At 38.3% G+C, this 18089-nt stretch overlaps 1 protein-coding gene across 1 annotated transcript in view; it reads right to left on the bottom strand.

Moving 5' to 3' along the window:
- Window positions 1–18089, bottom strand: part of MLLT3 (MLLT3, super elongation complex subunit) — a 233872-nt gene that overhangs the window by 5039 nt on the left and 210744 nt on the right. Inside the window, exons 7-11 of the mRNA XM_025051432.1 lie at window positions 14553–14628; window positions 12546–12675; window positions 9824–9923; window positions 4159–4230; window positions 3000–3071 (exon numbers count right to left, since the gene is read on the bottom strand). Coding sequence (XP_024907200.1) covers window positions 3000–3071; window positions 4159–4230; window positions 9824–9923; window positions 12546–12675; window positions 14553–14628 — 450 coding nt within the window. The remainder of the gene's footprint in view (window positions 1–2999; window positions 3072–4158; window positions 4231–9823; window positions 9924–12545; window positions 12676–14552; window positions 14629–18089) is intronic.

Here is an 18089-nt window from a genome sequence, read left to right as displayed (position 1 = left end):
TATAAAAAGGTAAATACATTATTTTTAGTCCGATTATATTTTTCCCAAACCAGGTTTCTTTCAACCTGAAGCAGCCTTTTGACTGAGTGGAGAGTAATGAACAATCTTTGCTGTAGCAGCATCTGCCTAGAGTGGAGTCACGTCTGGGGTAAGTTAGGTCTTCCGGTAGAATGGCTATGGCTGTGGACTGAGGTACACTGTCTGGCGTGTGACAACATGTACCCTACCTTGGGTTAAGAGACAAGCTATCAGCTTCTAACCTTCAAGGGACTCGAAAATATGACAGGCAATTTCCCAGGACGGAGACAGTCATTTTCAGCAGAACATTTCTCAGGGAGAGATCTCCGTATTGTTAGAAGGAATACTTAGATACTCTACTTATTACCTATCTTCCTGAATATAATTCTAAAAGTATAATAGCTGTTATCTAAATTGCTAAACTGTCTAAGGAAGCCCAGGTTTTCCTCAGAGTTTTTTCCCTTCTAAGTAGGATGCAAATCCAGAATCAGAGCTAAATTGCTAAGGAGTTTTGAAGTGCTCAATGTCCCTTTGTGAATACTCTGGAACATGCAATTTAAAGAAGAATCAAATTGTTAGTCAGTCCTGTAACTGCTATCTCTTGGTTTGACTGTTTCCACTGTCCTATATTTTTATCTTATGGAAAAGTGGCTTAAAACACAGGCTCTCTTGAAGCAATGCTTTCCATTCATTAAACTAGATGCTGGGCACCGGTACTCCATGCCCCCAGCATAAGACAAAGATATTAACCACTTTTTTTTTTGAGCCAAATAAAAGTGTCAGAGCGGGCTGGATGCATTTAATAGAAAAAGACCTAGGATGTGATCCTAGGCTCCCCAGAAATTCTGTCTCGGGTGTCAGGTCTGCATGGTGGAGAATATGCAGCAGACATGCGGAATGCATTCCGTAAGGTGAGGCGCTCTCAAGGTGAAGAGTAACATTAGTCCTCCACAGTGCTAGGTTTTATAATAGGAATTAATTAAGCAGTAAACTGTGACAGGACATGCATCATGGTATCATAATCACAAGCCTCAGCTGCATTACAAGGCAAAAGGCCAAAGATGGAGAGCTTTCAAGCAGCCTGGGAATGCAATTAGGGTGAAACGCTGTGCGCCCTCGAGTGCCTTTATGCCAGGTTAAAAATTCATAGAGATCACTCTCACCCTTTAGAACACAAAAATGATCCACTTCGAGGGAATTCTCCAGTAAGTCATCTTCTCTCAGAATTCTTTCAAAGGTCAAAATAAAGGACAATGTGAAATTGGGAATGCTGATGACCCCCCAAGGTAAAACTGTGCCTAGTAGCCTCAACTCGTCAGCTGGGCTTCCTTTGTGAGAGTGTCCTAACCCTGTCCGAACATCTGTCTCACTCACTTGCGAGACTCACTATTTGGGCCCGGCTTGTGCATTAATAGTTTTACTGGACAACTACTCCACAGTGGTTCAGAGCTGGCCTTTGGAAAGGGATGGGGAAATCGGCTAATAGAGCTATCATAACCATTCAGTCAATTAGCCCCAAATAACTAGTAAATGACAGGCTGAACGATTTTCAGTTCTACAGAAGAAAGCTGGGAAAAAAAAAATATATAGTAGCAAAGTCTCAGGGTAAGTCACTCAAAGCCTGCTCTCCTGCCCATACCCACTTAAATGGAAATGAAAGAAATGCAACTTATCCCCAATTAAGAATCACAGATCTTTAGCCTTTTGTTCAAATCTGAAACTCTAGAAGGGTTAAAAAGCTTATCAGACCAATCAGGAAACTTGCAAGTTTGAGAGTGTGTATTTATAGATTTAAGCAAAAATGTACACAGATTATAAATGTTACCATCAGCCATTAAATGTTTTTTAAAAAGTAACACACACAGCTGGGGTAGATTAAGTACTAACTTCAAGTCATTTGAAAGTAGTAAAAAAAAAAAATTTAAACAGTAAATTAATCTACACACTCACTCTGGAATTTAGAACACAACCTTCTCTTTGGGTGTTAAAGAAAAAATATTTAACCAATAGCCACTGTTAATGCAATGGACGCACGTAACTGTATGAAAACTAAAAACCACCCTTCTTATCTTCTCAAAACATCAAATTGTACTAATAGAAGTTTCTCCACTCTACAAGTATTCCACAGTTGAGTTCATAATAATAGAATGTATGTTGTACAAGATAAGGGAAATGAGGGAAATATTTATTTTCCTTAGAATAGCATTGGCAAAAGGTTACTAAATTGAATCACAAATGTTTACAACACTTGACTGAAATTCTTATCACTGTTTTCCCATGAAATCAGAAGCCTGGCCCCAAAGGTTTCTACATTCCAACTATCCCCTCCCTCTGCCCACATCACAGCATCAGCTGGCTGAGGGATCAGCACATTCCATTACCATCACCTCCTCAAGTCCCAGTCTTAACTGCCAACAGCACCAGAGAAGGGAGACAATCAGCACAAAGCTCCAGCACAGACTTGCAGGTGGCCTTGGAAGTGAGCACCCTCCCTAAATATAGTTGACACCTGAACACAGGGGTTAGGGGTATTAACCCTCTTGCACAGCTGAATATCCACGTGCACATTTTGACTCCCCCAAAACTTCCAGTATCCACAGGAATTTGGTTCCAAGATCCCTTGCAGATATCAAAATCCACGGATGCTCAAGTCCCTCATATAAAATGATGTAGAACAACACATACAGTCAGCCTTCCGCACCCATGGATTCCCAACCACGGATCAAAAACAGCATTTTGATCCGTGGTTGGGTGATACAAAGAGCCAATTGTATATTAAAAAAAAAAAAAAAATCCACATACGAGTGAATTGGCACAAATCAAACTTGTGTTGTTCAAGAGTCAACTGTACTTCTTCAGGTGGCATCAACCCAGTTCTGGCAGTGTGGGGCTGGTGCAGACTCCAGGTGCTATGGCACTACCCCAGGACAGACTAAGCCTTGATGCTTCTGGAAAGGGTTGTGCTAAAAAGCATTTCTTACCTGCTGCAGAATGTGTCTTTCCCGCAACGTCATTAACCTTCTGTGAAGCTCTACCAGTTCATCTAGGTATGCCTGAAAGGAAAAGTGTCCCCCGAAGAACAAGCATGTTAGGAAGCAATTCAAAAAGAAGAGAATAAATAAATAAGAACATATAAGCAGTGGCTAGAGGTTCCCCATTCTACTCACACCCCAGGTTGTGTGGACTCGATGCCCAAGGCCTTTGCAGAACAAGTCTCTCTTGGCCAACTATTACCTTGATCAAGCCAGTTTTTTAAAAAGGGGACAATTCTTGCATTTATTTGCTCTCAAAAAGATTTAAGTAAGCAGATGCACTCCTCCTAACAATGCCTCTACAGAGAGAAGGGGAACTCAATGGTAAATTGTGAGTTTAAGCATGGTATCAAAGTCTACTTTCTTCTTTTTATTCTTCTATCTTAGAAACTTTTTAACTAAGAGTCTAAGTTTGAACACGAAGTATCAGTGCACGTTACCAGTTATATCGGGATTAATTCTTTAAAAAAAAAAAAAAAAAGCCTTCCTGGTTGTCATATCTAACATCGCTAGTGAACAGCAAATGAAAGTAAAGTGTCTTATGAAAAATAGAGATCACTATCCAAATTAGCATGTGGTTTGTCAAGAGCTCCCTTGAAAGAACAGAGGCAACCTCTCCTTCCACATGCTCAGACCTACGACTCTTTGTCAGTATAGCTGAATGGGTGTTCCTAGTGTCATTTGCAATGAAGGCAAAGGAAAGGTTTGTGAAGCATTAGCCAGACCTGTCCCGACCCTGAAAAACATGTTAGGACCCTGCCCACACCAGGAGACTAATCCCCAGTAGGTCTTGCAGTCCGACTTCAGATGCAAGATGCGCACTTGGGGAAAGCACTCTGACTAGGATCAGATGTCCTCCCCACTTACGTCTGATCCCTTCATCTTCTTACTCTACCACAGATCTCTTACCTCCCAATTCAATATGCCTGAAATTCCTGGGCAATCTAGGCATCAGGGCAAATGCTACCACAAGGCCAAACTTAGTTCTGGAGATATAAGCAAGACTGGGAATATAAATTGCTCTCAGGCACTTCTAATGAGGAAGGGAGACACAAAGAAACAGACATGCCAGTGTCGTAGCACTCGTAGTAGTGGACTGGAAACCTACCTTGTCACATTCACCATTCTTTATTTGCTTATCTGATTTGCTTTGCTTTATTGGACTTTTCACTTCGAGAATCTAGGGATCGAAGAGAACACTGTTAAATTTGATTTCAAGTACTTCTTACCTAATCAGCCACCTAAACAAAGGCACTTATGGATGAAATGTCATAAAATAACATCATTTTCCACCTAGCCTTTTACCTTTATATAACATCTTTTCTTCTAATCTTACTTTTTCTTGGACAATAAATTACATCAAAAATGCTGAGTCAGGGTGATAGAACTTAAAAAAAAATGTGGACAATAAAGAAATTGATCTAAGCTTCCAAGGATGCTTCTCCTTTGTGACAACACTCTCACACATATGTACAGCAGCTGAGTTATACTGGATTATAGTTCCCTCTGGCAAGAATTTTTTTTCTTATTCATTCTGCTGTTTCAGCATGATTACCAGTACATAGTACACTAGAGATGACAGAACAAACACTCAAATACCCTTTTTAGTAACTGACTTTCAGATTCTAAAAATTACTCATATCCACTAACTTGATGAAGCTTTAGAAATAATGACAGCCATCAGTGACACTAGTTGTTCCCAACCTGGGATCCTCCAAATCAAGAAATAAAGAGTCAGGACTCTCTTCTGTGTTTCAAGAAGGGATGGGTTTACCCATGATAAGATAGCAGGTACCTCTTCTCTTATCTCAACCAATTATAGCTTAGTTTATGAATAGTAGTTCTGTATACTGTTCAGAAGCTTCTCTGGGGAGCTAGGTTTCTAAGTAATAAAAAAGAAAACCAAATTATTATTTAATAAATAGTTGATTTATTAGAATCTTCAAAATGGAGATTATGAAGGAAATATTTTTAAATGGCCCTTGCTTAAAATGGCTGAGAACGACTGAATTTATTGTTCAGTATTTATAGTATATAAACATAAAAAGCAAAATAATTTGTCTTTTTTATTATAACCTTATTATCAAGTGAGTTGTTATAATCTGAAACTAACATTAAGAAGGAAAATGCCTAATAAAGCATATATTTAAAAAGTCTCATATTCCTACTGCTCTTCTCTTTATCCATTTTCTGCCCTAACACACGTATGTTATGTTTCTCTCTCTCTCTCTCTCTCTCTCTCTCTCTCTCAACACACACACACACACACACACACACACTACAGTTCTTTTCAAAGGTCTACCATATCCCATAACACAAAAAAAATTTTTAAAAATGAGTTCGCTTTTAATTTGTAGTAGAAAAAGCACTGATTGGGCTCAGAAATCTAAGTTCAGGTCCTAGCCCTATTATTTTACATGTTGGGGGCCTCAAAAGTGAGATGAAATTAGAAAGATGAATAAGATAATGTATGGATTCCCATTTGGCTGTCAAATTTTACACTACTAAACATTTTACTTTTTGAGGATAGAGCCATGACACTCTAGAAAAGACTAAATATTTATATAAGTATTTTCTTTTGAATTTAGAATAATCCATGGGTTATGAGTGAGTTTCTTTCTAACAGTCTTTCTCAAGAATTGCCTTTATTTCTTCATTTTTAAGATTAAGATAACCAGATGACCAATTTGACCAGGCTCACTTAAAATACAATACTTTCAGCAACACAAGGGAATTACTTAATAACAGAAGGCAAATTGTTTTTATTTAAAAGGCTTCACTGTAAAAGAACCAAACACTCCACTACATTCAGAATTTCCTTCTCTACTATTGTTGTTGGAAAGAGACCTCAAGGGAAAACTGCGCTCAGAGACCTAGGAGTAAGTAGGTCAGTAGATGGCACTCCTCGCCAACTCAGATGTGGGGCCAGGCAAAGCAGAGCCGGTCTGCTGAGATTTCAGCCAAGAGAAAGAAACAGTGCCTGCCTACTTGCCTTGTGCATTAGAAAACTGAATTTTGTTCCCATATCCCACCCTATCCCCCTAAACCCCAACTCGCCGCATTCTGGGGGTCAAAATAACTGAGAACTCTCAATTTGCAATGGAACTTTGCTAACTAGTTTTAGAGAGTTCTACTACCTTCTCTCCAAAGCAGAAAACAGAACACTGTGGAGCACTTAAGTCCCAGCCTACACATTCCCTAAGTGCTACAGCACAGGCCAAACTGCATTGAAATCCTAGTTTCTTTCTTCTGAAGCTGCAGTGGCAGGAACAAAAGCTCTGGGTGTCAGTGATCCGCCTCAAGTTACTGAGTGGCTGCCCAGAGAGGGCTCAGTTAATCTTCTTCCTTTGATCTCTCCCTGCTCCAAAATAAACAGCTTTGTCAAAACCTCATTCTGAGAGAGCTGAGCCATGCTGAAGACAATTGTTTTATTTATGATCATTTCTTATCTTTGAGGAAACTACTCTGGAATATAAAAGTACAGCACCTTGTCTTTCACAGGCTTATTTCAAACCAGTTTAACTGGATAGATTCTAATTTCATTCAACATGCCTTGCAAGCTGATAGGTGATTTATGATATTCTGAATATTAACTTGAGTCCAATGGATCACTTCCTTCCTTCAGGGCCCCTCTCTCCTCCCTCCGTCTACACTTTCAGCCGAGAAGGATCTGGAATTTTGATTTTGATTTTGTTTGAAATTCACATAAGGGAGGGTTAGAGTAAAAAAAAAAAAAAACACCTCTGTTTAAAATGACACAACACTCACTCACTATTATTCCTTATTAAGTTGTACTGAGGGAAACAGCCACCCAGACTGCTGAGATGCACCATTTCTACATGTGGTAGTCTCCGAAAATAGAACTGTGATTAGTTGTACTGCTATTCTTAATCCGAGGATACAGCTTGAGAATCAAAATTTCAAGATGATTATTTTTCTGCATCCCTTTGTGAGGACTGACAGACAACTCGATTATTGAGCAGATGGAGTCTCTACTGATACGTCTTTTATGTTAATGATCACTAGTTGCCCCTAACAATGTTCAGGTTAATTACTTGCTTTGTTGACATGTGGCTCTCTCTGTTCACTTCTTTTCTATAGTTAGAAAATGTTTGACTCAATTAGCACGTTCCCTCTTCCCTAGTCCCTGGAAGATTTGAGAAAAGGTAAGGAAAACTCAGCTTTGCCTGGTAATTTACAGAAGCTTGAGATATCATTATCGACTTACAGAGAACGGCCAAGGGGTACGAAAGAAGGAAACTCTGAGTCTTCCCATTTCACAGTCGGGCTGTCTCCGTATGTTTTCATCTATTTGATGTGAAATTTCAGATAATCACACACACACACACACACACACACACACACACACACACACACACATACACACACACAGATATAAGACTAAAAACACATTCCAGGATGAAATTTATGTGATTTTTAGATTTTTAAGAATATTTTACTATTTCACTTCATTGGCATGAAGAACTAAGGAAGACTAGTATGCTTTTAAGAAGTCCTAAAACACTGATTTCAAGGGACAGCATCACACCCCACCCAATGCAGGTGATTCGAGGCGGTAAGAAATCAATAATAAACAGTTTAAAAACCTTTTCTTGCTTTCAGTTCCAAGATGTAGCTCCAAGGAGAGAAGCACTCTTATGGTACATGTATTTCTGACCCTCAGCTAGCTAAAAGTGAAAGCATATGGACTTTCTTATTATGCTTATAGGTGCATGGAGAAAGTGATATATAACTGAGTATTTCTGACAGATTGATGATTCACATGTGTGAAGCTACATTTGTTGAATAAACATATGCCAAGGAACCATTGGTATGCTATTTAATTGAATAAAGTAATTTTTATCCTCTCCAGATAAATGATTCTATTCATTTTTGTTCTTGTTTTGCTAGACAGGTTAAAAAAAAAAAGTCTGACAAAGAATAGAGACCTCTCCCTGAAGCAAGGCCCAGCTTTGAGACTGCCCATAGGGAAGGGTTAGGGGCAGCTACTAGGTTTGAAGGGCGAGATAGGGGCTTGTTGGAGCTGCATTTATTTAGCAACCGCAGTCTTAACCCTGACCAGGAAAGATGCTGAAGGAGCTTTCTTTATGAGTGGGATGAAAGAAAGGATCTGATGTCCTTCACTCCTGGCACTGCCACCACCTATTTCTAATGTCTCACTACTGGAAGCTAAGTACGTGTGTTTAAATTGGATATAAAAGTATATTAAAGGTCTAAATTCAACTCTTGCCAGCTTCTACTGAAGTAAAATTTACAAAAGAATCCCAAGCTATCCAGTTAGCCAGCCCAGGGCCCTTCTCAACTGGCTGGCAATGATGGCTATACTCTCAGTCTTCACTTTCCCCTGAAATGCGTCATTTGTGGTGGTGGGCAGCCACGCCAGAGGTGAAAGCTGGCTGGGCCCTGGGCATGGCTGACACTGGAGACGGGGAAATGCAGGAACTACAGGAAGTTAGGATAAAGAATAAGAATACACTAACTCCTTGAATAGCCAGTCTATAACAGATGAGGAGGCTGGGCTTGAATTCATATGTAGGACACAAAGAAACCAGCTGAACTGTAACTGGTAAAGTAAAGAACACTGGTATTATTCCCACTTATCAATGATGGCCAATAAACATTATAAGGAATTTTGAATTTTAAGAGATCTTTATTATGCTTCATACAAAATTTAAAAGGAAAAAGTCTTCAGCTAGAAAACCACACATTCCCAGTAAGATAAAGATCACAAATTCAAGGGCAAGGCCATTTACAATTGTAGGACACCCAAGAAACAAAATAATTTTAGAAAAAAAAAGTTCATTTACTTTAAAGTTAGTAATATTCATGTGGTAACTAGAAGTAATTATTGGAGAGGTCACAGTGAATCTGTCTAAACAGAGAGATAAGAATAACCTACAGTAATGAGAGTATCAACTCAATGTATAGCAAGGCTTTTACAATATTCATATTTCAAAATAGCTTAATTTAGTAAGAATTTGAAATATCTCAATCTTAATCATTTGTTAAACAAAAGCTCTTTATCATAGCTTTCAAAGTTCTGCCTAGACCTTATTTAAATAACTATATTCTGAATTGACTATCAAATTAACAAGCTTGATTTATAACAATGACAATGACCATTATTTACTCTGCCTTTTAACTATTCCTTACAATCCCAAGTGATGATCTTCTTTTCCTGGATGAGCAAACAGAGGCGGAGTACCTATAATAACAAACACTGACCATCAACTGAGTGCCAAGTAGGTGTGGGCACTGCCTCATGCTCTTTACATGTGTTAGTTGCCATCCTCCCAATAACCAGCAAGTTAGGTATTAACATTCCCAGGTACAGATGAGGAAATTGAGGATCAGAGTTAAAGTTAATTCGCACGAGCGAATTACTGCGAATTAGTAAAGCAAAGAACCAGGCTTTATACTGGCCCCAAAGGTCATATCTTGCTAATTTATTAAGTTGTCTACTTACTGCTGAGGGGAAAAATACATAACAATCAACAGTAAATGGACCACACTTTTTGTCACCATCTCTTCTTTCATGTATTTAATTAAACTATCCAATGGAACATATTTTTCATGCCAACAGAAGTTTATATAACCCTAACTATGTGTTTATTCCTAAGGTTGTAGTTTCCCATTTTTTGATATCGAGAGAGACTTTGTTTAAAATTAAAGGATAAAAAGTTTTCCTGTGCTTTGTAAAAACAATCACATCTAATTCTGCAGTGTACAACACTGCAAACCTGGGAATTTACCTGGTTGTTGTTGGTTTTTAATAAGGGTGGGGGGGGTTCGTGATGTAGGGGTGAAGAAGCAGAACTGCTTTCACTATCGCTGCCATCACTTAAGCTAACTCTGAAACAGAAAGAGAAGACATGCATCATTACAGACAATTCTTGAAGTATCTATGGAAATAGGTACAGGGAGCAAAATACCCAAACACTCTAAGTATTGAAAACTTGTATTAACTCATACAACTGCTAACATGTATCGATCCTTACCTTGTATCCGAAACTGTTTAAGTGTTTTACCTGCTATTTCTCATTCCATGATCCCTATTTCAGATGAGGAAGCTGACACTTAGAGAGACTAGGTCACTTACCTAGGGTCACAGAAGTAAAAGCAGTGGTTCTAGGATTTAAACCCAAGCAATGTGACCCAAAGCTGGTGCTTAGCCGCTATACTTTACCAGCTTCCTTTATTTATTATTCTCCCTACTCCAGCTCCCCTATCTTCTACCAGTAAGCATGTCACCCAAGTTTGCATAAGGTCAGAAAAATTAAACAGTTCACAGGTTATTACTTTTTATTTTCCTTCCCCCAATGCATCTTTGTAAAAATTTTACAAATGTGGCTAAAACAGCCTGTCGGAGTGGAAGCAACTGCCAAGAAGAATGTAGACAATAGCCCTGCATGACTGACAGCTCAGAGTGACATCTGAAGATGGGATGTGTGAAGCTCAATATGCTAGAACCACTAGCAATCTCTACACAATTTCTACTGTGTAATAAATGACTCAAGGCTGTCCCTAGGTCTGAACACTGATACGACTCATTGGGAATATACTACAACAATATGAAGAGACGGCGTGTTTGAAATAACTGCTTCAGAAAAATACAATGATATCTTTTAACAATTAAAGACAATAAAATACCATCCGCTCCCCTATTTTTTCTTTTCAGAACAAAATGGAATTTTCTTCTAGCTGAAGTAGGAAATATTTCTTTAGTCTACTCTGCTGAATGTGTGTCCTCCTTTAGAAACGTCCTTCAGTGTTTGCTCCCTCGCTTTGGTTATATAATAACCTAATATAATATTCTTCTCAGAAATGGAAAATGCTTTAGAAATCAGAAAAGTTTTTTTCTCATTCTGAATAGGCAATCACATTCTAGCTCTATAATATATTCAGATAGACAAGATACAAGATAGGAAATGAAAAGGATGCGCTGGGACATCCTTTAAGCAAAAACTGATGGAACTTGTTTTTCTTAACTTAATTACATTAATGAAGTGTTCGGTTGAAGCGCTGCTTTAAAATGCTTCTTGACTGAAGTGGAAGGCTGAGTATTTAAACTGATTAAACAGTTGAGACTTCACAAGTGCAATGAAGATCAAATGTTACACTGGCGCTACTGTGCTAACAGTACATGTTACGTGGGGAAAAAAAGAAGAGTGTCTTTAACAATGTGTATCACACCGGACAACTCACAAATATGTACGATCTGACCCACATCCACTTAGGGGATGGGGCAGTAAATGGGTAGGCAACAGCAAATCAGAGTATCTAGACCTTCTAAATAACAATAACTTGGGAAATTGTCTAAGTAGGTCATGCATTTTTCATCAGCTAAATTGAGAGCAGCCGGTGGTCAGGATTTCAGTTGTTATAAATATGCTCTTCACCTCCAAGTTTCAGTCCATTTTTAGGTCTTTTTGACCTACAAGTTTCCTTCTTGTCAGATTGAAGACTTCTAAGGGGAAATGTTACAACGCCAAGGCCATAAGCTTCCTCATTTTCTCCTACTTAAAAGGAACACGGACAGGTGAGTTTGGGAGACAAGGTAGAGGAAGAGGTATTAAATGTGGCCATAAGGAGAAATCACTGGGACATCTGATAGGGCAGATACTCCAAGGAGCCTCTTCTCAAAGGACACTAGGGAATTACCAATTAGAAAACATATGGTCTGTCCAGTTTGGGGTCAAATCACATTCTTTTCAGGAATTTTAGTGCCATCTACATAGTAATGGATAATGGGAAAAGATTTAATGTGATATATTATAAATGTAATTGGATTTTAAGTCAAGTACATTCATATTTTTTTTCTACTCAAAACATATTAAAGTAAGCATGCCTATTTGTTTGCCTCATGATAAAGAAATAAAATTCTCAAGGCAATTTCAAGTTGGCTATTAATTATAAATGACATGAATTACCATCTTATAATGTGGAATTATGCCTCACAGCATTAAAGCTACTTAAGGAACCTAATTGTCAGCACACTTAAAAGGAATTTATTTTCTGGGGAAACACACACAGGTGATTCTAGTTTTAATTAGGTCACACACATAACTCACTGAAGCCAATTATGTATTTCTACCTTCAAACTGCAAACACTTTTCCTCAAATGCTGAGAACACCTACAGCAACGGACCTACACAAACGCTTCAGATGAAAACAGAATTTATTTCAGCAGTCAGGCCTGCTACCTTGGCATATACTTTCAAGAACAAGGACTTTTAATAGGACTTTTTCCCTATAAAATTTTTGGAGGAAAAACCTCTCTTTTCTGAGAAAAAGGATAAATAATTCTCTGTAAAGATAAGTATAAGCATGCCAAGGTGCCCCAACTTAAGATAAATGTGACCATTTACTGCCATTGTTTTTGGTGTTTCATACCTTGGCTGTGGTTACACTATTAGGTCTAGTGAAAAGGTATGATTCTATCACAGGGAACTTCTTCCCTTCCAAGACACTCACCTGCGACTTCGGCTGCCTCCTCTATTTACAGGTCTCTCCATTTCGGAGTCATTGTCATTATCCTCTGCCTCATCTGATTCCTCCTCGTTGTCATCGGAATGCAGATCTTTCATTATAGACCTTAAAGGACCTGAGTAATGACAGTGAAGCACAGGCAATAACACATACTATTGCAAACACACTTAGCCATATTAGACACAAGAGAATGCTCACTAGCACTGAACATTGGTTCAAAATAACCATTATCATATACATCATATATATATTTATTTGTTTGTTTGTTTGTTTGTTTGTTTGTTTATGCATACGATTTATAAGACAAATTTGGTTGTTTCTGGAATGCAACCTCTGCTAAAACACTATTGTTTTAATAAGAGAAGCCTCAAAATGTTTATTAGAAAAACTATTTCCTAAGAATTCTTTTCTATGTATTTTTCTTCCCCAAGAAAAATTACCCCTAAAAAGAAACAGAAAGATCTATTAGTAAATTGAATGTTTTGTTAGGTTAATCCATGTATTGAAAAGTTGAGACTAATAAATCACCATGGTTGTAACTTGTTCTTGGCAATGCAGCCTTTGTGTGGTAGTTTTTGATCTATTAAGGTTTAGCTGTTCCTTTTATTTCAAGGTCAATTTCAGGTCAAGCAAGCATTTCAGTCAAGTTCAGATTATAAAGTATTTCAATTCCACGGTGTAACGTCTTATCTCTGATCTTCATATTGATCTTGGACACAAGGTCTTGTTGCAACAATTTTATGTAGCCAATTTTTATTTTACTTTTTAAGAAGTTCTTGGCAAAATACCAACATGTATTTCCATAAATAAGACCATGCAATAAATCAGGTGCCCAGAAAATTCGAGGGAGTATCCAGTATTAGATGGAAGAGAAAAAAATCAAGTCATAACTAATTTATTGTAGAATAGGGCAAAACTGGAAAAAAAAAACAAAAACAAAAAAACTCATCAGTGTGGCTTATTTTCACTTTACTACTCTTAGATGTAATGAAAACAAGATAGATACTTTTAATATTAACAGAAGAGATTGTAAAGGCAATCAGGAAAATGAGAGAGAGGCACTTTCATTCTGGATTAGACAATTCCTAAACTCTAATCTAATAGGAATATCTGAGCTATCATTAAATCAGTTTTAAAATAAGTACTGCCTCTGCTATCTCACATTCTTTAAAACCCAAATTTCTCTGCTTTTGTCATAGGCTTATACTTTTGGAAGTCAGTGGAACAAAAAATCTGAATAGTCCAAACGATCAGTGTCTTTTATTTTTTCCTAGAGGCTTAGCCTTAGCCCAAACACACAGAGCAACTTAATCCTTTTCAAAACATACAAGGCCATCAAGAATTCAGTGTGGTCAATGAAGAAAGTAATGTGCAACATGATGCTCGAAAACAAATTATTCCTTGATATTATTTCACTTTCCATGTTTCTTTTTTTTTTTTTTCAAAACAGCCAACATTTGAAGGTTTTCTACACACAAAAGAAGTGGAAAATATATTTAGTTAATGTTCTGGTTTAAATTTCTTTTTAAAATTTCTTTAAATTTAAATTTGAGTTTGAGTAGCAAAATATATATATTTTAAAGACAGCAAATTAACACTTGCCAATGAAAAAGGTCTATTAATCTGTAGAAAAATAAATAAAATGAAAGATGTCCAGGAAGAAGAGTGAAAACCTATTTCTCTATGTCAAAGCCTCTCAAGTCCAGCTTTTGCTATTGTATTTCCTTTGGGAACTCCCTGGAATGGGCTGTGTCTGTAATCCTTTTGTAAAATGCAACTCTGATGGCAGGGACTAGAAAAAGGGGAATTTCTAGAGGCTGGGCTCATACATCAGAACAATACTCAAGTGTATTCCTAGGGGAAATAAATACAACTGCATAAAAGCCAAGTTATCACTCAAATAATAAAACAGTGGAAAATAGGCCATATATCAACTCATCAAGATGTTTTATGAGAAAAATGCCTCATAATTTGCCTGGGAGATGTTGATACCTTGTTGCCTGGTCTGGGACGGTGTGAAGCTGGAGCTGGAGCTGGAGCTGGAACTGGCAGGACTGGGTTGTTCAGACTTTAAAGAAGAGAAAGGCATAATCAATAAATTTATGGAACACTACATATCTAAAATTAAAAACAATAGTTTTGCTTAAAAATATTTTCCTCTAGAAAAACAGCCTGATGCTGCACAAGAAAAATGACTATACATTACATTATATCAAAAACACTAACATAGGAGAGTCAGGGCGCCCTTTTCATTCTGTCCACCATATTTTTCCTAGATGCAGAAACAAGAATACAAACAAAGATGAAGAGATGAACACCTGGGCGTTATATGAAGAAAGAACCTGGCTTTGTTTTCACTCCTATGTTTACTGGTATTCAGATCTCTTTCTGAAAGATACCTTGATTACTCTTTCTGCAGTTTGATTGACTGAACTGGTTAAAACATAGTGGTAATGAGCCCAAGGTCATTAGTTCAATCACATTATGAGCCAGTTAATTTCACTCTGGTCCAAGGCCATGACCCAACCCTAACCCCATTCATCCACAGTTCACAAACGAAGGCCAATGTTCACAAGAAGACCTGGCCAAGTCCCACAAATGAGTCAGGGGAAAATGGTGCCATTACTTTAAAACACACACACACACACACACACACACACACACACACTCTCTCTCTCTCTCTCTCTCTCTCTCGCTCGCTCGCTCGCTCTCACTCTCGTTCTCGCTCTCTCTCTCTCTAATTCCACAGCCTGCTGATGCAGGGAAAGTGCATCTTATACTCATCTCACTCTCTCACTCTCAGTGAATTCTCCTCACCCTTTAATATCCAGAACAAGTGCCTCCTTGACCTGGCCAACTAACTCACAGTTCTCTTCTCTCTCCAACCTCACCGAAAATATGGATCATCTCTATGCTTATCAAATATATTGCAGTATTATGCTACCTCTGATGTCTTTTCTCTCCAGTAGAGTACCAGCACTTGAAAAAGCAGGAGTTGGTGGTAGTGGCAGGGGGTTGTTTTCTGTGCTTCTTGTTGTCCCCTTGTACTTAGCATAATCACTGCATACAGCAAGCAGTCCATATCTGTGACTGAAGGCAGCACATTAGGCCCTGTGTTTCAACATTTGCCAGTTTTTGAGACTTTATGGTAGGTAAAGATGGGAAGAGCAAACACATGGACAGAATTGTGCAAGAAATTGATTATACTATCAATACACTTGAATTTTATATATTTAAGGCCAAAAATATTTTAAAATAACTTCATCATGTTGATGAACTGGGTTGTAAGAGCAGGTTATTTCTATCTCATTTCTAATGTGTTGAGAGTCTCAACTACATGCTCACGTAATCTGAGAAATATGTACAAGACACATCTCTCTACGCTCAATAAGTGACCAAGTTTATCAGGGCTACGTGGACAAACTAAGGGCACAATCAGAAGCCACTAAATGAGGATGAAATCTCAGTTTTATCTTGTAGTTTCTCACCACTGATTTTTTTCATCTCTCCTCCCAGCACTGAACCCACAGCCCCTCCTCTCCAAACAACACCAAGATCCAGACTCAGACACAAGGAAGCACTTTCAGGCATTCCTAATGCACACTTCACATCCTCAGGCTGGATGGGAAAACAGGTGTCAGCAATCTACCACTCATTCTGCAGGAAAAGAGCCAGACAGGATCCCTAATGAGCAGCAGGCGGCCTACCAATCCTTTACCACTGCAAGATTTACTTGGGGTTTGCAGTACAATGTCCTACACATTGCTGTTTGCGGCCCATAAAGAAGAGTTGGTTTACAAGTACACACGCAGGTGTGAGGCACTCTTCATTTCTGTTGAGTGGCTCTTCCACTGTGAGCCACGACAGTGAGTTACACAACTGAAAGGGTATTCAGTTAGCATTTATGTGCAATGCCCAGCTGCAAAACATTCCTCCTGCGGTCCAGAGAATACTCCTTTTCCTCTCCAAGTTGCTCTTTTCAGCTATGAAAAGTGTCTGCAAACGGTATTTTTTTTTGATAGCTCTGGAAACCATTTGGGAGCCAAGAAAAAGGTTCCCTTACAGTAAGCGGGGAGAGCTGCAGTTTCCCATCCAGCCTGACCAGTACATGTTGCACTGGACTTAAAAGAGCTGTTCTGCCAGAGCTGTTTGCTAAGAGTGACATTAATTAGGATAGCAAGAAAGGATGGTGGTCACATCTCTCCAACTATCCAATGCTAAACTTGACTCATCTGTCTCAAGCATCATGCCAATGCCAGAACCAAGCCTGCAGGCAGCCTTCTTCTAGCTTCCTAACCATAAACAAAGTTAATTATTCCACAGTTGCTAACCATTAGAAAATTGACGAAGAGTAAAAAACAATACAAAAGAAAAAGTCTTTTTATTCAACATTTATTATTAACATGCTGTCTCATCCACTAAGCATTTGAGGAGGTTTACAGTAGAAGACACACTATTCAACGAGACTGTTAAAGTAGAAAGTTTAAAGCAACAGAGGTGGATAGAGAAGGATAAAATGTTGAATGATGGGTAGCAAAGTCCACTGTCCTGGAAGCTTTCTGCAACCACGACAGGGATTTGTGAAATTTTGGAGAAGACCTTTGAGGATCATCTCCTTTGAGATGATCGAAGGAGCAACTCTCACACTTTCCCAAGCATTTGAATCACCTGGAGTATTTGTTAAAACACAGACTGCTGGGCCCCACTCCAGTGTTTGATTCAATAAGTCTGGGATGAGACCCAGGAATTCTTACAAGTACCCAGAGGATGCTGATGCTGCTGTTCTGCGGACCAACCAGACTTCAGAGAACACTGACCAAGAACCCAGAGATTCATAGCCATGGATATGCATGACAGTCAGTTGGGAGGATTCTATACATGAGGAGATTCTGATTCAATAGTTTTGGTGTAGGGGTCCAGGCATGTTAATATTTTAAAAGCTTAACAAATGAAAATTCCAGGTTGAGCACCACTGATAATAAGTTAACTGTTTTTTTTTTCTACATGCAAAAACAAAAAAACCATGTATTTTTTTAAGGAATCTTAAATTTAAGAAGGCATACGAGGAAAGAAAAAGCATCATGAGAAAAAATGAAAACTTACTGATTTATCCAGAGGTAACATCCCTGCACACTCTTCAAAGTGTTTTGCCAGAAAGCACCCTAATAGAACACAGCTACCACTCAATAAAAACATTTATGAAACATGTACAATCGTGTTGTGGTGGATAGACCTTAAATGAACCTAGTCTGACTGAGACAGAATTCAACTGTATGTTAACTGCTCAAAAAGCCATTCTGCTACGAGCTGAGGCTGACAGTCTTATATTTCTTCAAGTCCAGCAAAACAAAGCTGGTGCTTGCTTTACGTGAAGTCAGTACTTTATTTTTTCAATCAGATTTACCCTCCAAAAACACAAATCGAGAATGATTACATAAACTAGAAAAGGTTATTTGCTTTAAGAAAAATATTCACATAAACAGGTCTAAATTAAGACCATTACAGGCCCTAAGGATTGAAAAGACTACG

This window comes from Pteropus alecto, unplaced genomic scaffold (assembly GCF_000325575.1).
Source record: "Pteropus alecto unplaced genomic scaffold, ASM32557v1 scaffold95, whole genome shotgun sequence".
In the NCBI taxonomy this organism is placed as follows: domain Eukaryota; kingdom Metazoa; phylum Chordata; class Mammalia; order Chiroptera; family Pteropodidae; genus Pteropus; species Pteropus alecto.
This window is presented reverse-complemented; position numbering and strand designations above follow the sequence as displayed.